The 20,884-nt window shown below is 48.6% G+C and overlaps 1 protein-coding gene across 2 annotated transcripts in view; it reads right to left on the bottom strand.

Annotated features, from left to right (window-relative positions):
- ACSL6 (acyl-CoA synthetase long chain family member 6) overlaps positions 1 to 20,884 on the bottom strand; it is a 465,401-nt gene that overhangs the window by 208,480 nt on the left and 236,037 nt on the right. For both annotated transcript variants that reach the window (XM_078653126.1, XM_078653125.1), the window contains exons 4-7: positions 7,360 to 7,424; positions 5,482 to 5,583; positions 3,963 to 4,062; positions 1,071 to 1,249 (exon numbers count right to left, since the gene is read on the bottom strand). In XM_078653126.1, the coding sequence (XP_078509252.1) occupies positions 1,071 to 1,249; positions 3,963 to 4,062; positions 5,482 to 5,583; positions 7,360 to 7,424 (446 nt within the window). The remainder of the gene's footprint in view (positions 1 to 1,070; positions 1,250 to 3,962; positions 4,063 to 5,481; positions 5,584 to 7,359; positions 7,425 to 20,884) is intronic.

The raw sequence follows: 20,884 nt of genomic DNA, 5'->3' as shown, positions 1-20,884 counted from the left end.
GACGCTACCATAGCATTCTGTTCTATTCTATTTTGTTTTAGCGCCTGGCTATCTTATCTAGGCTTCAGAACGCTAACTTACCAACTTATACCAAGACAACACAAACCCATCTAAAACAATTTGTTTTTCAATAGTTTCCTGACTTTACTTCAGACTGTTCCAGTTTCAGGGATATGGTTAGGCCATTCCACAGTTTAGGTACACAATGGGGAAAAGAACGGCCACTGTATCTTGCTCTTTTGATCACAGGGACTTTTAGAAGTCCATGGGAGAGTGACTGAAGAGCTTGTAGGGGAATATAAGGGAAGATCAATCCTCTTTTGTATGGGAAGCCAATGCAAGGATGCCAAAGCCAGGCTCGCTGAATGATATTTTGGTATTTTGCATAAAACTGTAGCGGTGGCATTCGGGACCACCTGTAGTAGTATTCCCTACAGAAACTGATGGCACAGCTTCACCTTTGTGATAGCAGCAGAATGAATAACACTCTTCGAGTCCTATTTATTTTCACAGTGGACTGAGTGAACTGTTGGCCCAGTGTCATCTGTGACACCTTTAGGCAATATTGCCTTTTTTAGGCGTATTACTTTGCATACCGAGACTTTGCAATTTAGCCTTTTTTCACACCATGTACAGGCGTGTATGTTGCAGTTTGGAAAATGGCACATGCTAAACATCGACCGCAGGTTGAAAATGCCACACAAAGCATGAAGCCACCTGAGATTTATGACTTCTAGTTCTTGGTGAGAAGAAATATATTGCTGAGATCATAGGAAATCTAGAGATAGGCAGAACACATAAAATACTTTAGCTTCACCTGGGCTACTTCTCTAGATGCCAGTAGGTTTACCTTTAATGTGCCAAAACATAGAAACACAGACATGCACAAATGCTAGTTAAACAAATTAGCACATTTAAGCCAGACGTATTGGCTTTGTCAATGTTTGTTTCACTCTATGAATGAAAGAGAAAAGAGGTATTATTTTTCAGCTGGGGGCTCTAATGTTTAAAAAGTTGCTTTAACTGACAGATGAATACACTGATGCCGTTCTCTGAAGCACATCACTCACCTCAATTTCCTGCATGGACTGCACTTTCACCGCACATTTAGTTCCTCTCTCCTTTAGTCCCTCTTCCGGGGGGTCCATCAGGATGATAGAGGTTAGACCTGGCGTTTCCCCTTTCTCCACATGGTCCAGGAGTAGTCTAGCCTTTTCACATTTGTCACAAATCACTGTTGAAATGTCAGCTAGAAAAGAACCAACGAAAATACCAGTTGACCGACTGAACTTTTGAGAATACACCAGTTTATATTACAGAAAGTTATTGAACATTCTGATCACAGGTGTACTCTTTGGATGTGTCTGTTTCAAGAACTGAAGTCAGATGTTTCTACAGGAACTGGAGGATGTTAAGGTTTTTCAGAACATGTCGCTACAAAAGCACAAACAAGAAAACTGAAATAGGGTTTTGTGTTTCAATTTCTTTTACCAAATCATTTTAATAATACACAGAGTAAGCAAAGTAACGTTTGCAGCTGAAAATACAATGTACCCACTTTAATGATTTTATACAGAATTTTTAAGACAGACCAGAGGCACAAGAGCAAATGTACAGTCATACAAAGAGGGACCCACTGCCCATGCTCATGCACTAGGAGCGAGGGTGCTGGTACTAATTTAGTTCTGCCTTAACAGGGCAGCTATCTTCAAGACTTATCAATGCTTTCACAGAAGCCCTCCGCCTGCACTGCTGAATGTAGGCGGGGAAGGAGGGGCGAATATCAAAGCTGTCTAGTCTTGATTCCACCTCACGCCTCTTCCATCCTCCTGAATATACTTCCTGTCCCTTTATCTAAATCTTACAGGTTCTTTTTATCCCTGCTTACCCCCTTTGTCACAATTTTTATTTCCTTTTTTTTCTCCCTCTTTCCCCTTTTCTGTCTTCTATGTTTTGTTCTGAGTCAGAGGTTGATGATGAAATAAGTTCTGGTCCCCCAAAATAAGTGCCGGTGGGCCCACCTGCAACCACCGGCTCAAATTAAGCACTGAGACCTATTATTTTCTTTATACGCTTTGAAGCACCCACCTTCAGACAGCCACTGACTTGCTTGGTGTCACTCCTGTGCAGCCATTGCTTTGAGGCAGCGACTATCACATCCTGAACTATCCCTGTTGTGTATACATCTCTCACCTCATTCTTATTGCATAATTTTCCTTCCTAGGAAAAGATTCTGTTTTAATGCATGAGAGATTATTTTCTTTCTAGCAGGTGCACTCTTTTTCTCTAATTGTTTCCGTCCAAGGACAACCTCGCCCAACAATCGAGGCACTGGTAAGATTCTGCGCATCTAGTAGGTACCTTGTTCTTGGTCTGACTTGTAACGTAAAATTAAATCCAGATTTACTAGTTTTGCCAATGCTTGTTCCTTTTTTATGATTATGAACTGACTTCCAGTAGTTTTTGCCCACCAGAACTACAGGCTAACACACCTTTTCCAGCACTAGGGAAGCTTGGTACCCTGGGCCAGGTTTTGATGGTGACAAACGCCAATTGAGTTTCAGACATTTTATGCCGAAGAATCTTTTGCCACTAGTAGCTAAAACAAAAGCTTTCTAACAATTTCCAGTCGAAGAAACTGACCTGTTAAAGATGTTCTACATCTACCCACATGTTCCTTTCTGATTGGGACTCGGCAGTGTGACGCATCATGATTCAGAATACCTAATTTTACGTGTAAAGAAAGCAAAACTGGTTTAAACGTAATGTTGACTAAATTATGAGGCACATTTCCATCTATAGTACCTTGAACTGAGAAGTGGAAACAAAATATTCCTTGTGTGGTCATTCACAGATATAATTTTATCTGAGCAATGTCACGTTGGACTTCTAGAGGAAGGTTACACATTTATCTCGGTGTAGATTTGCAGAACTACACCTGCTGCAGGCTTATTCACTTTTGAGTGACAACTCTTGCTGTAAGAAAGGTAGTTGGAAATATTTAAGAACTAAGAATGTGTATGTGGTTGTACTGTGTAAGATTTGTACATGTGCGGCTTCGACAGTTAAAGGTAATGTGGTGGTTTAAAGATTTTGAACCTCTCCTGATGAAGAACATTAAAACACTTCAATGAAACCAATGTCGATCGAAACATGTCATGTACGTGGTCGTAAAACTATCTTTAAAATACTATGTTATGCTGAGCTTTTGCTTGCATTTCGTGAACAGAAAGATAGCAGCTCAAATTTGGGCTTTGCACACCTTCAGCATGAGCCTTTATTCTAAGGTGACATCCTTTGACAAGTGGCTAGCCCCTGATATCACTGAGGTCCTGTCCCAGGGTGCAATGCTTGCACAATGCATGGCTGAAGTTGCGCTCACGAAGAACGATTTCCCTACAGGCAGATCCATTTTGTGGCATCTGCCATGCACAAATGTGTATTTGTTCAATTTGCTCATGCGCTGGTTGAAAAAAAAAGCCCCAAATCAGTCCCCTTGTTTGAATCGAGAGTAGTATGTGGCATCAGACCTTCCAGCGCTCTACTTGTTCCCAGTTTTAACTCTTCCAAAAGAAGCTGGAAACTTTCCTGTTCAGATCTGACTTCAACACCTCACTTATTGGATCTCCCCGTTTGACTGCTGTTATTACCTCATTTGTTTTAAATCTCTCTTGCTCTGTTGTGTATTACATGTGACAAGCATCTGATGAGCTCTGCTTCCCCTGATGGATGCATCCATGCTATACAAATTGCACAAACATATGTGTAGCAGCTCTGAAGCTTTCCACATTCAGGCTTTTAGAAGGAAACACAACTCAATGACAAGTGAGTAAACCCATAGTGACCTTATAAAAGCACAAAACAAGGACACAGAACTAAACTTTTTTCTTCACCTTGTATCACCTGCGAGCAGTAGGAGCTACTCTTTGTGTGTTGTATGTCACTTCAATGTCTATATTTACCTGTATTAATGATGTACCGAATGGCTCCCTGCCCCAAAGTGTCATAGAGAGGAACAACCACCATAGAGTAGGTGTAGCAAGCCAACTCCGAGATAATCCACTGCAAATAGAGAAATACAGGGGATTAGGACACATTGGCAACACAGGTACAACATGCAAAGAAAGCACAGTACAGTTGTTATTTCCCTTCTTCCCTTCCCTTCCTGTTCTGCTGTCTTGTATTATCTCAGGTGGATTTAGTACAAGAGAGAAGGATAATTATATTTGTTTTTAAATTGGAAGAAAAATAGCACTGTACTCTGCGTAGAAATGTATGCGGTTAGTTTTTGTAGTTTTTACGATTTTCTATCCCATTACTAAGGTAGTGAGGAGGTGAGCATTGAAGAAGGTAGTGTAAAGCAAAAAATATATATATTTTTCAGATGTTTCCTTTTAATTACTATTAAATGGGCAGGGTAGAAACGTATTGAGTAAAGTAAAAAATAATCATTTCGGGGCAAGCATTCCGGGCTAACAATTTGTATATAATTGGCAGAGCAGAAGGTGCAGAAAGTATGTCCTGCAAACAGAAACATAAGTAAATGCTTGCTCCGTTTGTCGGTGTGGGAATTCCTGACTGCGAGGAAAAAAGAAGTGTCTACTGGAGGACTAAGGGGGAAAACACATTTTTGTCTCTGCTACAATTAGCCCACCTCAAAGGGGGTTGTAGACGTTGGAGATAAATGGCCACTTGGTAAAAAAGAATTAAGGTCTATTTGTGAAAGCAGGGTTTGAAGGCCACGAGAAACAATGTAGATTTTCTTTTTTCTTACATTTTGGTACATTGTGGTAGACTCGAGTTTGTGTGAATGTCTTTCTACAGACATGTGCGAGGGAAGGGTTACATTTCTATTCTTTCATCTTGGATGGGCGTTGTTCTCCACAAGATCAGTTATAATCTCTAATGTTTACTTTTCTGATTTACTCCAAAAAAGTATCCTTGAGATGCTGTGGGATATTTCCTTCAATCCTATGTAAGTATGGAAACGTTGCTAAGTGAAAGGTAATGCTGTTTTTTTATGTGGCCCCTTTTACATTTCATTGTTAGACTGCTAACTCAAACTCTTTCTCTTCGGTGGTTTATTCCAATCACTTCCATCTTACTAGTATTTCTAGATAAAGAACCCCTTTTGAATATATCCAGGGCTCACATTCTTTATTATGAACTGCAAGCCTTCTGCTTATGGCGTACCACTGCCTTCCCAGGACCTTCAAACTCTGTTGGTTACAATGTATTCATACATAATATTTACCAGTGCCTCTCCCTCTAAACCCTCAATGGCAAGATGTGCAGAGATCCACCTGAAGCCATCCAAGACTCCTTTTGCTCTTCAATTGACTTCAAATCATTTATCCGGTAGCCACATAAAGTCTCCAAAATTCACCCTCGTATTTAGAAACCTGCCCTGCCCAAGTCCCCTTAGAATCGCCCATCTGGTATCTCTGATACTTCTCATATGTCCACAGACATGATACATACCTCGGGGCGGTTCTGTGCAAATACGCCAATGAACTGAGACGGCGTTGGAACACATCCTTGATGCAAAAGTCCAGATCCCAAACACTCTGCTCTTTCTGAAACCTGCAAACAAGAGTCAAACCTTACTAAAAGATAAAATGAGCTTGAAATACGTAACCAGTGTATAATACAAATAAATATAGAGGAACTAAAGAAAAGTACTGTGGTGTATGGATCCAAATTTATCAATGGATTTCCACCATTTTCTTTTTTTTGGATAAAACCAGTTCATGGATAAGTCAGATGAACTGATAAGTGGCACCTAATGGCATACGGTGGCATAACTACACTTGCTTATAGAAGGCACGCTACACACCAGTAAAAGCTGTTACTAATAGTGTGTGCACCAAGGTACGGGGGCCCTGGCCCCAGCATTAATTAATTAATGGATCCCATTAACCCAGTCTGACCTGCAGGAGGCTGATTGGGAAGGTGAACGTACCCCTCTGTATTGGTTGCTGAAAAGGAGAAAATTGGGAGCCAAGCAGCCCAGGAAGACACAAAGAAACCCTTTCTCCTCAGGGCTCTACTTACCAGCCCCTGCTGCTTTCTTGAGAGAACCTGAAAACGTGTTAGTCGAATTAGCATAGCTGTAGGCTGCAGAAGAGATACATATATAGATGCAGCTGAGCGTTAGTACTATCACTTTAAATAAATATGCAAAACATTATATTTTATTTACAGAGAATAGCCCTATTAACTATATCAACCAAGAGTATGGCCCGCTTGTTAAAGAATGTTACCATGCATGCATGAATGTACAGTAGGTGAACCTACTTGTAAAGGTTTATATTTCCATGGGTTATAATGTCTAATTTAATTGTTGTTTTTGTATAGCGCTCACACAGTTAGAAGCCTACTTTAGAGCACTGGCAGCAGCAGGACTTTATCACAAGTCTCTGAAATCGATGGATGGAAAATGCATTCATGCCCCATGGATCACTCTCATGTTTAATACACATATTAGACATGTTACACCATCAATGATATAACTGTGATGATATCAGTACATAAAGACGGATAGCACAAGAGGGCCTGTTAAATAAATATTTGCATTTAATAAAGTTGTATTCCCTTGTAAGTCAGTTATAATTGATGACTTGAAAAAGCACACTTTTTTTAATTGTAGGCTCATGATTTGCCTCAGATATTTGACTGCTATAGAGTGACAGTTAAAAAGTTGATAGACACGAATGTGTCGGTAATATATAAACATTATTATAAGAAACATAAACGTATATTCATATAATATATATTTAGCAAAGGTTGTACCTGGGCTTTGACTAGAAAATAGACCTGCTGCCAGGCAATGTGTGACGCCACTACACTTTGTTTAGTTACATTGTCCCCTATCAATTTTTAGGGCGTATTCTGCACCGTTGGTGTCCACACTGGTCCGTTGTGCTAATAATTATGTCTTGGTAACTCATGCTCATTAATCAGGCATGTTTTAGGGAACTGGCAAAGTGTGATCATTTCTAGTCTTTTCTATTGGAAAGAGGGAACATTAATCAGGATATCACATAGGCTGGGCAATGCATCTGGCATTGATGCATCTCACATGGCTTGACATGGGACCCACCAACAATGTGGTGCAGATGGCGTGCATGAAATACCCAAATCAGTGATACTCCTACCCGCCTCCCACTCAGGGATCAAACCTGAGAACTTCAAGTTGCACATAGATCTGTACAGCACATCTTAATCAACATAGTCATCTTATCTACCCGAAACAGTGATGTGAGATTTTAAAAAGAATGCATCATAAGATGACTTAAGCCAGTGCTGACTTTGGGAAGTCCAATAACAGAAATAATGACGGTATAAAAATGCTCTCACCTGCTTGTATGTCAGCCACTCATATGGTTGCTTGGGTTTTCTGGATCCTAAACAGGGACCATTCTCTGCATATAAAAACACCATACATCAATTTCCAGCATGCTTGACTCATAAAAAAAGATCAGGCTGTTTCAAGTTGGTTCACATAAAAAAAATGCATGATCTAAACTTCAAAGCAATGCACTGTAACATGCAATCTATGCATTTCATGGTGTCCTTGGTCTGGTCTGCAAGCCAAATATTGGCTTCCAAAATGGCTGCCAGGATGTTTGATTACATTGGTTGCAGGACACCAATAGAATATCCAGCTCTTCACAGAAAAGAAAAGGGGCACAAAAAAATAAAATAACAAGTGTTAAAAATCAATGATTTTAGAAGATGAACAGACTGTAAAGATAGGCGGGACTATTGCTAAAGCACTCTTCTCAGCTCTGCTCCGCTGCGGACCTCAGAGCTGCAATAACAACTAGATCACACAACGTTATCCCACCACACACCCGTGTGGGCTTTTCTTTGCAATTGAACTGACAAGATATGCCATTGTGAAATTTGTGACATAGCCTTTAGAAAAAAAGAGAAAAAAGTTTTGGTTGCTGCCAGAAACATTTGGTGGCCGCTTGAGTGAATTCTTTGACTCGTCCATCAGATGGATGAAAAGTCTTCAGCCCTCGAAGTGTTGGGAAAAGACCAGATTCAAGAAAGTGCAGACATGTCATTGTGACTTGAAGTTACATCTGACAAATGTATTCCAACACACCACTCTATCATCAGCTGGTCACCTCTTTTTCTATTTTGAAATGAGAACAGGCAAACACCTGAGCACATGTTCCACAGAAAAAGGCACCCAGAATTCCTGCGGGGTGAATGCTTATGCGCTTACACAGGAGGTCTGCCTCCTGTTCGGCAATGGTGGTTCCCTTCCATCAGTTCACTGCCTCAGGAACACTAACACCACTTACCAACCGAGACTGACTGACGGAGTGCTAGCAGGGTGTACACAACAAGCCAATAATGAACTAAATATGTCTGCACCAAGAAGGCTTCATAGACTGCCACATACTTCAGCAGACCAACCACAACAACATTTAAATCATAAAATTCATCTCATAAGACATTTTTTGTAGGAAATATAAAACTGGTGCTTTCATTGGTCACAAGCTGTCAGTATGTACCATGAATATTCTCAGTCCAAGGCACTTTTCTAATCGTCACTAGTTTTGGGGGGTTCCATGGAAGTAGAATCGCGGCTGATATTTGTTGTTTTTGTCTGGAGACCGATTGTGATTGCTTCGCAAGGGAACCTTCCAACTCTTTTTGGCATGCCTTCAGCAGCACAGTGATCATCGCGCACTTCACACACTCTCTGCTATGCTGAGCTGTGGCCTCACTCCCTGAGAGCAATCATAGCTTCAGTCTGCTTGCACCTGAGATGGTGTCTCCAAATATGGAACTTTACCACAAGGAGTAAGGCATTGAGACTGCCTAAAAAGCAGCCGGGAATCAAGAAGACCTCCGGGGCCTGATTTACAGGTTGGGTCTTATTTGCGACTCGCTAATTAGGAATTGTGAGTCGCTAATAGGAAGGGGCGTGCCAAGGGCATTCCTTCCTAATAGCGAGTCTCTGCCCTATGTAAGAATGTTCTGCGACGGCAAAACACTCGCAAATTACCGCCCTCTTCAAGAGGGTGGTAAACCACTCGCAAAAGGGAATGGGTTACCAGGGGACCACTTCCCCTTTGTGAATGCAGGGGAAAATATTTTTTAGGGCCAGGCAGTGGTCCCAGGGACCACTAACTTCCCTTAAAAAATGAAACGAAAACGTTTAATTTTTAAAAAATGCATCCTGTTTTCCTTTAAGGAAAAAGGGGCAGCATTTAAAAAAGAAAACTGCTTTATTTAAAAGCAGTCCCAGACATAGGGGTCTGCTGAGCCCAGCAGGCCACCATACCTGGGAGGGCCCGCCATTCCCAACGGGGTCGCAAATTGCGAGTGCCTCATGAATATTCATGAGGCATGCAATTTGTGACCCTATTGGGAATCGCAAACAGTGTCTCCGACACTGTTGTACATTGGCATTAGCGACTTGCAAATTGCGGCTAGCAATTTTTCGCAATTTGTGAGCCGCTAATGCCAATGGTCGTACATCTGGCCCTATGTCCTGAAATTATGAATTACCAGGCAAAGCGGGTAATGGCCTGAGTTTTCTTCAGACTGTGCCTAGAATAAAATATCGAATAAGAGAGCTGCCCTCGACTGATAATGGGAAAGGGAAAACCACCAAGCCATTAAAGTGTTGTCTCCAAATTAGGAACTGCTGAAGAGTAATATGGGTTGGGAAATCATGCATGCAATGTACAATGTACAATCATCAGCAGAAAGAGATAAACACACATTTTTCTCCTCTAGTAATCCGCTACAAACACTAATGAACTTTTCTGAAATCTTTGGAAAAATTATTCTGGACTAAATTAAAATTTTGTTTCGTGGTTTTCGCAGTTCTTTCCATGTGTGATCACTTTCTTGCACTGTTCACATGATTGTCTTGAGCACTGTGTGTTCACATTTTGCTCTGAATACATCAGGCACACATATGAACAAGTTACTTACCTTCGGTAACGATATATCTGTAAGAAACAGTAGTTAGTATTAGATTCCTTACCTTAGACATTAGATTCCTTACCTTAGAATATCCCCAGGCGTCAGTCTGGATCCGGAAACTTTTGCGTAGCAGTACCCCTGCGCGTCGGTAGGCGTCGTCTGCAGGCGTCCCCTGCGGCTCCGCGTCGTCGGCGTCGTGCGCCGTGATGACGTCGCTGGAGTATATAGACGCCGCCTCCGCGCGCTGACGTCAGTTCTTTGCACACAGCTTTTCCGCGCCAGAACACGCAGAGCCACGTGAGAACCATTACTGGTGCCATGTGAAACTAGGGCCCTGAAAGGGATGTCCTTAACCCTATGTATCAGTTCGCAGAACAGGGAGGATGGGTGGGGCGGTAAGGAATCTAATACTAACTACTGTTTCTTACAGATATATCGTTACCGCAGGTAAGTAACATGTTCATCTGAAAGAAACAGGTTAGTATTAGATTCCTTACCTTAGAATAGATACCCCAGCAATACCAACCCCGGTGGTGGGTCTGCGAACTAATACAACCTACACCAGAAAATCCTGGAGGACCGAACGGCCAAAGAAGCCATCCCTCCGGACTTGACTGTCCAGACAGTAGTGCCTCGCAAAGGTGTGCAGCGAGGCCCACGTAGCTGCCTGGCAAATGTCCTGCAAAGGGACTCCCCGGCCCAGAGCGGTAGTAGCCGCCGTGGCCCGAGTGGAATGGGCTCTCAGCCCGACAGGAGGCTCCTTCCGAGCCAAAGAGTAGCACGCTTTGATGCACAGGACGACCCACCGGGAGATGGTTCGTTTCTGTACCGCCCGTCCCTTCTTCGCACCCACGTAGCCAACAAACAGTTGGTCATCCACCCGGAACTGGCGTGTGCGATCCATGTAAAATGAAAGCGCACGTTTTGGGTCCAGACGATGGAGCCGCTCCTCATCTTTTGAAGGATGCGGAGGCGGGAAGAAGGAGGGTAAGGTGATGGACTGCCCGATGTGAAAAGCAGAAACTACTTTGGGCAGGAAAGAAGGTCTAGTTCTCAGAACCACCTTGTCTGGATGAATGGACATGAAAGGAGGTTTGACAGAAAGTGCCTGGAGCTCACTCACTCTCCTGGCAGAGGTGATGGCAACCAGGAAGGCCGTCTTCAAAGTGAGGAGACGGAGAGGACAGGAATGAAGCGGCTCAAAGGGAGCGCACATCAAGAAAGTCAGAACCAGGTTCAAGTCCCACTGAGGCATCACGAACGGAACAGGTGGATACATGTGCGTGATGCCCTTCAAGAATCTTGTTACAATAGGGGACTTGAACAAAGATGGCTGATCAGGTAGCCTTAAGAAGGCGGAAAGGGCAGAAAGGTAGCCCTTGATAGTGCCCAGAGCAGAGCCCTGCTGGGCAAGAGAGAGAAGGAAGAGGAGAACCTCGGAGAGAGGGGCAGAAAGGGGATCCACAGCCTTTGCTGTGCACCATGCCACAAATCTGTTCCACCGGCAGGCGTATACCGACTTTGTGGAGGGACGCCTGGCTGCCAGAATCACATCACAGACTTCAGGAGGCAAGTCAAATGGCCTCAACTGTCGCCGCTCAATCTCCAAGCATGGAGGTGGAGACTGGACAGGTTCGGGTGGAGGACCGTCCCCTGCTGCTGCGACAGAAGGTCCTCCTGAAGGGGCAGGCGGATCGAGGGACCGACTGACATGCTGAGTAGCTCGGGATACCAGTACCTTCGAGCCCAGTCCGGAGCCACAAGGATAACTTGGGCCCGGTCGCGCCTGATCTTCTTAAGCACTCTGGGCAGAAGTGGTATAGGCGGAAAGGCGTACAACAGACCGCAACTCCACTCGCGCCGAAAGGCGTCGCCGAGCGAGTACCGTCTTGGAAACTCCAACGCGCAGAACTGATGACATTGCGCGTTCTCTTCTGTGGCGAATAGATCTAACCAAGGCTCTCCCCAATGCAGAAAGAGACCTTTCGCCACGTCCGAGTTCAGACACCATTCGTGATCCACCGAGCACCGACGGCTGAGTTCGTCCGCCCTGGCGTTCAGAGAACCTGCCAGGTGTTGAACCGTCAGACTCACGCCCTGACGTTCCAGCCATTGCCAGAGGCGCAGAGCCTCCTGGCAAAGGGTCCACGACCCCACTCCGCCCTGCTTGTTGCAGTACCACATGGCGGTGGTGTTGTCCGTGAACACCTGCACTACACTCCCGTTGACAAAGGGGAGGAATGCCTTCCGTGCTAGGCGAATCGCCCGCAGCTCCAACATGTTGATATGGAGCCGGGACTCCGCCGGAGACCAGATGCCTCTGATCTCCGCCTCTCCCAAGTGGCCTCCCCAGCCCTGGAGGGACGCGTCCGTCACAACTACGTGCTCTGGTTGGGGAAGGGAGAGGGATCTGCCTCTGACCCAATCGCGGTCCGTAAGCCACCACTGCAACTGTCTCGCAGTGCCCTCCGAGATCAGGACATGGTCGGATAGGTTGCCTTGATGCTGGGCCCACTGAAACTTCAGGTCCCACTGCAGAGCCCGCATCCGCCACCGGGCGTGATGCACCAGAAGGATGCAGGAAGCCATCAGCCCCAGCAGCCGCAGCGTCAACCTGACCGAAACCCGGGATAACGGCTGAAAGATGGGAATCAAAGCCTGTAGATCCCGGACCCGCCGTTCCGGAGGATAAACCCGAAACTGCGCCGAGTCGAGAACCGCTCCGATGAAAAGGAGCTGTTGAGAAGGACACAGGTGTGATTTCGGCACATTGATGGAAAACCCCAGCTCGTGCAGGAGGTCTGCCGTCATCTGAAGGTGGTGGACGACTGTTTGGGGCGAGCCCGCCTTCAACAACCAGTCGTCGAGGTAGGGGAAGACTGAAACCCCTAACCGGCGCAGATGAGCTGCGACCACCGCCATCACTTTCGTGAACACCCGTGGGGCGCTGGTAAGGCCGAAAGGGAGCACGATAAACTGAAAGTGCTCGTGGCCTACCGTGAACCGCAGGTAACGCCGGTGGGCCGGCAGGACGGGGATGTGAAAATACACATCCTGCAAGTCCAACTCCACCATCCAGTCTTGCGGGTCTAGAGCAGCCAAGACCTGAGCCAAAGTCAACATCTTGAACTTCTCCTTCCGGAGGAAGCAGTTGACGTTCCGTAGATCCAAGATAGGACGCAGGCCCCCCTTGTCCTTCTTGGGTACCAGAAAGTAGTGGGAATAGCAACCACACCCTACTTCTGGCCCAGGAACGCGCTCGATGGCCCCCTTGGCCAAGAGGGCCGTAACTTCCTCCTGCAGAAGTGTCAAGTGGTCCCCCGACACACGGTGGTTCTGCGGTGGCATGGCTGGAGGAGCGGTCTCGAAGGGGAGGGAGTAGCCCCTTCGGACGAGCTGCAGCACCCACCTGTCCGATGTGATAGTGCGCCAGCGGGAGTGGTGATGGCGAACCCTGCCACCCACTGGCGTCACATGGGCCTGAAAGCTCGGACTAGGAGGATTTGGAGGCTGCTGCGGGGGGAGGTGTGGTCTGACCTCGCCGCTGTCCCCGACCGCCTCCACGGCGGAATCCACGGCCGCCACCGCGTTGAGAAGTGGTCTGCGGGGCGTGGCTGGCAGCACGTGTGGGACCGCCCCTTCCTTGGCCACGAAAGGAGCGAAACGAACCCGTTTGCTGGCGCTGGGTCGAGAGACCCAAGGACTTCGCCGTGACCCTGGAGTCCTTGAAGCGCTCAAGCGCGTTGTCCGCTTTGTCGCCAAACAGGCGACTGCCATCGAACGGCATGTCCATCAAAGCATTTTGGACATCCGGTGAGAAGTTGGCGGATCTCAGCCAGGCGTGGCGATGAATCGCCACCGTCGTGGACATCGCTCTGCCCAGCGAGTCGGTCGTATCAAGACCACACCTGATGGAATACCTCGCCGCGTCTCGGCCTTCAACCATAGCCTGGCCGAGCTTGTCCCGTACCTCCTGCGGGCATTGCGGCAGACACTCCGCGACCGTATCCCACAGAGAGTGGGTGTAGCGGCCCAAGAGGCATGCGGTATTGCAAGACCGCAGTCCCGCACTCAGGGACGAGAAGACCTTTTTGCCAAACTGGTCGTACCTCTTTGATTCCCGGTCGGGCGGGGCCGACGGGAATGCGGATTGGGATGTTGAGGCCTGGATCACCAGACTCTCAGGGGTGGGATGGGTGGACAGGAACTTAGGGTCGTCCGAACACGGACTGTGGCGCCTGGCAACGTTTCTATCAACAGGCGAACCTGAAGCGGGCCTGGACCACGTGCCCAAAAGAACGTCCGTCAAGGCTTCATTGAACGGCAGCAGAGGCTCCTGTGGGCATGACTGCGGTTTGAAGACCTCGGTGAGGATGTTAGGCTTCACTTTAGCGACGGGGAGCTCAAGGCGCAAGGCCTTGGCAGCCCTCATCAGCACCACAGAATAAGCAGCCCCAGCCTCCGACGCCACAGTGGGAGGCGAGACAAAACCAGGGTTAGGAGAGTCGTCCAGACCACTGGCATCACCCAAGTCACCTGTCCAGTCCACGTCGTACTGACACTCGCGTGACAGAGGGTCCTCAGACCCCTCCCAACCCTCTCCATAATCTTCATCACCATATTCGGATTCAACGATGTAGACCGGCTCCTCTGGGTCAATGGGCCCCATCGGCGCCGGACTCGGCGTCGGACGACGCCGGTCCGACTCCGGAGTTGGAGAGGGAATGGGTGAGGCGGCGCCACGGGTTGCCCCGATGGAATCGGCGCCGGAGAGGCCGGTTGACCAGCCGGCGTCGACCCTGAAGGGCCCAGCGGCGCCGGGGCCGGAGCCGCCGGCGGCGTCGGGGCAGGAGCACCCGAACCGCTCGGGCCCCCGGACGGGACCACCGGGCCCGCAGGCGCCGTAGGCCCCGTCGGAGGAGACAGCGCCCTCATGGCCATGAGGAACTCCTCTATCTCCTCGCGCGACGCGCCTTGCCTAGGGACCGACGGGTATGGCGCAGGCAGCGTCGGCGACCCCCGCGGGGGTGGGGCCACCCGAACCCCCGGCCGCATCGCGCGAGCGTCGGGGGGAGTCCGGGGGTGCAATGACGACGCCCCGACTTCCTGTGTCGCTTACCTGAGGAACCGGAGGAATGGTGACGACTCCCGGAGCGCTCGTGGCGGCTCCGCGACCGTTCTCTCGACCGCTCCCTCGACCTCCGGCCGGACCGGGACCGCTCCCGGCGCGGGGCCGACAGCCGGAACTCGAGCAGCTTGCGGGACCGCTCCCGTCTAGCCTTACGCGTCAAGGCCCGGCAGTCGACGCAGGACTCCACGTCGTGGTCGGCGCCCAGGCACCGGAGGCAGAGTCGATGGTGGTCGGTGACCGACATCAGGCGGTCGCACCCGTCACAATTTTTAAAACCGGGCATCCTACCGGCACCTAAAGGGTGAGAGTAATCAAAAAACTTTGGTCAAAGACCGGAGTACTGGTCTTCGGATCTGCGCTAACTGGCGCGGAAAAAAGAAGAACTGACGTCAGCGCGCGGAGGCGGCGTCTATATACTCCAGCGACGTCATCACGGCGCACGACGCCGACGACGCGGAGCCGCAGGGGACGCCTGCAGACGACGCCTACCGACGCGCAGGGGTACTGCTACGCAAAAGTTTCCGGATCCAGACTGACGCCTGGGGATATTCTAAGGTAAGGAATCTAATGTCTAAGGTAAGGAATCTAATACTAACCTGTTTCTTTCAGATATATATTTTAATATGCTTTTTTGATAAATGCTGCAAAAAGTTCTAAACTACAAAAAAGAAAACAAAATTCTTATGATAATATCTCCTGTCCTTACCCTTTATATTATTTATTGTTTATACCAATATATTTAGCAGGGATTGCTCATTATTAATACATTTTTTTCAAAGTGTGACCTAATTGGACAATAGGGAAATAAAACACATGGAAGATCCAGCATGTTGAGACATGTGGTAGTATTAGCAGGTTAGCTGGCTCGTCATCAGTAAATAGGACAGCTTTGCCATATGATCTAAAAATACATGCAGCAGCATGAGCGTGGGGCTTACAAAAAGGGCGGGTTAGGGGAATAATGACTACTCTGGCGCCCCTTCTGATGGGCTTGCTCACTGGTTCCCCTGGTATCCGTATTTCCGGTGTGAAGAAAATCTATTGCAAATGTCACGACTCTCGTCATGAGGCCCAACATGGCGGAGCGTTGCAGACGGTCCCTTTAATGCACAGAAACTTTTAAATGAGACCTAAACGTCGGGTGTCTAAGAGTGGAGACAGCGTTCCCCTTAATCACATGTAAGTTTTCAGGCTTCACATACAGTTAGATAATCCGAGAGTAGGTTTGCAAATATGTTGGGAATTATCACTGACAGATTTACTGCTGTTTTACTATTGTGGCAGAAAGGTCTAACTATGGCATCAATCAGATTAAAGAATCAGAAGTTTAATGGTTTGTTAACTTCTACTTAGTGTTACATGACATGAGATCAAACATATCCAACCCATGTTTAGATCTGTACAAATACAATTGCAAAGCTTTCCTTGTATGTATCAAAATTGAGAAATATTCTTTTACTGAACACAGCAGGAGAGCTAGTGAAACAGGCATGTCATTTGTTCAAAGAACCACTTTGAATATTTAGTGACACCAAAAACTACATTTCAAAGACTTTTCTGGTAGATACTAGGCCTGGGCGGAGTTTGCAGAGTTTTGCTAAGCAGAACTCCATGAAGTGCCGAAAAAAGATCTGGGAGTGGCGGAGTGCAGTAAGTTGTGCTGGTCACGCTGATATTTAGTGCCAAGAGTTTGTCTTGCACTGTAAATTCAGCGCAAATGTCACTGAGCGCAGCGCAAGAGAGCGCAGATTCTTTCTGTTGCTCGAGAAGATGTCCTACTTGAGCGGCAGCTTCCTCAACGCGAGTAACAGGTTTCTCAATGCAAGCAGTAGCTACCTGCCATGACCACCTGTGTTGAGAAATCTCACCTGGAGGTGGTCTAGCGTATTATTTTTTGGGACGTGTTCGCCAACTTACCATTGGCAAGCCGTGCAAGAGGGAAAGCTCCGCTCCGTGGAGTTTTCATAACTCCGCGCTTCATGCGGAGTGGGCAAAACTCTGCCGGTGGAGCAGAACTCGTCACCCACCCCTAGTAGATACTCCCACAAATAGAAACAGTACTTGAGAGCGAGTTGTTTCAAAGGATATCATTAGGAAACAATGTGCATACTTCTAGTGAAGGGCCCAAATTTCAAATGGAGCTGGTACTTTAAACAGGTAACAACGTTTTCAATCCTTTGATAATACTCTTGCCCACAATATATAGATGGTTCTTCGTGATCCTCTCTGTATTTAAAGTATGGACCAAAGGAATTTTTGGCCAGAAATGTACATTTACGGGGGCGTGGCTTGGATGGCAACGAAGGCGGTCGCCTAAGTTCGAGAGCTCCGCGACCCCGGGGAGAAGAACGGCGAGACAACCAGCGATAGCCCTCGGCCCCGCACACGAAACGGAGGGTAGTGTGGGGGAGTGTGCTGAGCAGCGGAGGTGAGGAGCCGAAGCGAGCGGCACAAAGGCAAAGGCATTAAAAGCCCACTTTTGAGGGAAGCGAGTGAAGCGAAGGCGAGCCCAAGATGGCGGGGCAATAAAAAAAGGAAAAGGCGACGCCATAGCCACAGCGTTGAGAAGACCGTAAGGTGCTCCGGTGGCAAGACACACGTGGTGGGCACGGCGAGGAACAAGTCGCAGCGGAGGCATCTACGGCAGCACCGGAGAGCGAGGAGGCTGTATGAGCGCATAAGAGACACAAGCTGAGCGTGAAGGCAAAACAGAGGCAGCCATCTTGACCACATCCTGAAGCGCAACAAGAAGGCGCAACACGGAGGCAAGGCGAGCGGCCTAGCAGGCCCCCCCGCCGGCCCCCTCACCAGGAAGCCAGCGGCCGCATGGAAGCATAAGAGCGGGGCTAGCGAAGCAAGTGATCTCCCACGAGGGAGGTGCAGCAGAGCGGCAGCAAGGCGGGGCAGAATAGTATGGTGAGCATTGCTCTGTAAAAAGAAGCACGAGCGGAACCCCCCAAGAGGTACAAGCGAAGCGACGCCTGTTTCATCCCACGCGGCGCCGGTGAGGCAGACGGTATTCTGAGCAGCGCCCTCCAGGAACCGGAGACCAACGGCGGCGGCCATCTTGGGAGGGGCAAGAGTCACAGTGCAGCGAGCAGGCCCAGGAAAGAGTGCAGCGCAGCATCGTGGTACCCCCTACAAAGGCCTCGCCGAAGCCAGGGTGCACCAGAGGGGCAGCCGGCGAACAAAGTGTGACGGTCCCGGAGAGGAGGTGAGCAAGGCGGCAGCCATCTTGAGAGGGGCGGACCACACAACTGCACGGAGGTCTGAGACGCAGACGTGCAAGTAAGCTAACGCAAAGGCACCGCTGCAAGGCGGCGCCACCCATCCGCCATTCAGGCGGCCCTCTGCGAGCGCCGACCATCATCCACCAAATAGGGGAGAACCAAGGCCCATATAGGAAGACGAACAAAAGTGGCGGCCATCTTGGAGGGAGGAACATTACACTAGACCACACCACAGCAGGGACAAAGGACAGGAAAAAAAAAAAAAAAGAAAAAAGAAGAACAGCCTGTGCCAACGCGAAACACCGCAATATAAGGCAGTCCTAGCACGCACAAAGCCTGGAGCAGGAAAAAACACAAGCCAAACGCTAGGGAGGAGCGGAGTGCGGCTCAGGGCGCAAACGGTCTATGGTGGCTAGGGCGGGAAGGGTCCCAGCGAGGCATCGCAAGGAAGCAAAACAACGGACAGAGACAGCAGAAACAGCGGTACAATCAGCCTCGGTGTCTCTCAGCCACGGTGCGACAGCTAGCCAGACAGCGACCAAGCACCAGACCGCGTCAGCGCAGCTCCCTAGCCATAGTGGGACATACCTAGCCGCCTGCCTAGGGGGGGCACAGGTTAGGTACAGCGAAGCGAGCGAAGCGCAGGGGAGGCACAGCCAAACGAGCGGCGACAGAGAGGAGGGAGCGCTAAGACCAACACCAGGGATCAGCACCTGGCTCTGAGTGGTAGCCCTGGCGTCCGGGAAAACCAGGACAAGGTCGATAAGGTGGCCAAGCAGGTTCACCTTCGGTAGCGCTGCAAAGGCAGACACAGTCACGATTGCCAAAAGCACCCCACCAAAGGAAGCACAATATAACCTGCAGAAGAAGGAGAGACTGTCCATACACCAAGGAAGAAGAGGCCTAGAAACAATGAACGGTGACAACAAAAAAATTAGGAAAGACCTGGAATCACCGATCAAAATGAAAAACCTGCAAGGCACAGAGTCTGCGATGGACCAGCTCGTCAAAAAAATAACTGAAGCCAACGACCTAGCTAAGGCCACAAAGATCTCAATGGACAACGTCCAGCTAGAGCTCACAGCCATACGAGCAGATCAGAACAAAACAGCAAGCAGAGTAGCGGAGACAGAGAGAAGGATCAGCGACATAGAGGATAAATCAGGCATCATGGATAAAGACATTTGCTACATCTCCAAAGTCTCCAGTGAGTTGCAGAAAAGGCTCGCAGATCAAGAAGACAAAAATCGGAGGGGGAACATCAGGATTCTAGGCATACCAGAAGATGAGGAAGAAGGTTTGGGATCATGCGCAGCACTACTCGAGACACTGATACCCAAGCTGACAGGCATAAAATTCGAAAGAGCCTTGGAGATCGACAAAGCCTACAGGATCCCTGCCACAAAACAACCGCACATGAAAGGGCCTAGAACGATCATCTGCAAACCCCTAAGATCGAGCCACACCGATGCGATCTTCGCCTTTGCCCGCAGAGGTCAAACCCCCACCTGGAAAGGCAAGAAGATAATCTTTACCCAAGACCTTTCAAGGGGCACAGTGGAAGCAAGGAAAGGGTTCCTCGCGCTGAGAGACACTATGAAGAGAGCAAAGATAGCGTTCAGCTTTGTTGGTCCAGCAAGAATGAGGATAACAGACGGGCAGGACACACGTATGTTCGATGACCCAGCGGAACTACGCAGGTACCTCAGGAAGCCAGAGCTGGAGGAGATGGAACAAACAACGCCCGGGACAGCAAAAAGAAGAGCCTCATCAGACAGCTCAGAGACGGAAGAGAAGGGGGCAGCAGGCGGCAAATAACACTCCACAGCGGAAGGCGAACAACAACTACCTCAGGAAAAAAAAAAGGGTGCTACCGCACCGGAAGAAGGAACTACCTCAACAACGGGATTGTGATCTTTGGACATGTGTGGAACACAGAACTCTCATACCCTGTTAGGCATAGCAAAGCCCAGCGGAACATGGACAACCACACAGAGAGAATAACAGGGCCTTGGACACTTGACAACCATATCCTTTGCCTAAAAGCGCAGCACGGGGACAGGGAGGGGGGCGAGAGGGTCTTTCTGACTTTTAAGGAACCGGGGAAGCAGAGGGCGGGAACCGTTGCTGTCGCACGTTTACAGTACGTTGACAGGGGGGAGGGGGGGCGGAGGGGGGGAGAGGGGGGGAGAGGGCTGGGGGGGAGGCCCTGTAGCATGGACAATCGGTGCCTGGCGGAAGTACGTTTCTTTCTTTCTCTTCTTTCTCCTCTTTCCTATACCCACACACATCACCTCATCCCATCCAACACCCCAGGGGGGGACTCATGAGTGGTGGCTGCTAGCTAGCAAGCATAGAGCAAAGGGGCACTACACATCTGTTGCACTCAGACACAGCGACACAAATATCACACCATGATGTTACCCGACAATAGGGGCCAGGCACAGATAGCCTCGGACATAAAAATAGTGTCACTTAACGTCAAAGGACTCAACCACCCCGTCAAGCGACGGAAAACACTAGACTACCTAAACAGATTGAAGGCGGATATATACGTCCTTCAAGA

Source organism: Lissotriton helveticus, chromosome 7, assembly GCF_964261635.1.
Source record: "Lissotriton helveticus chromosome 7, aLisHel1.1, whole genome shotgun sequence".
NCBI classification, from domain to species: domain Eukaryota; kingdom Metazoa; phylum Chordata; class Amphibia; order Caudata; family Salamandridae; genus Lissotriton; species Lissotriton helveticus.
This window is presented reverse-complemented; position numbering and strand designations above follow the sequence as displayed.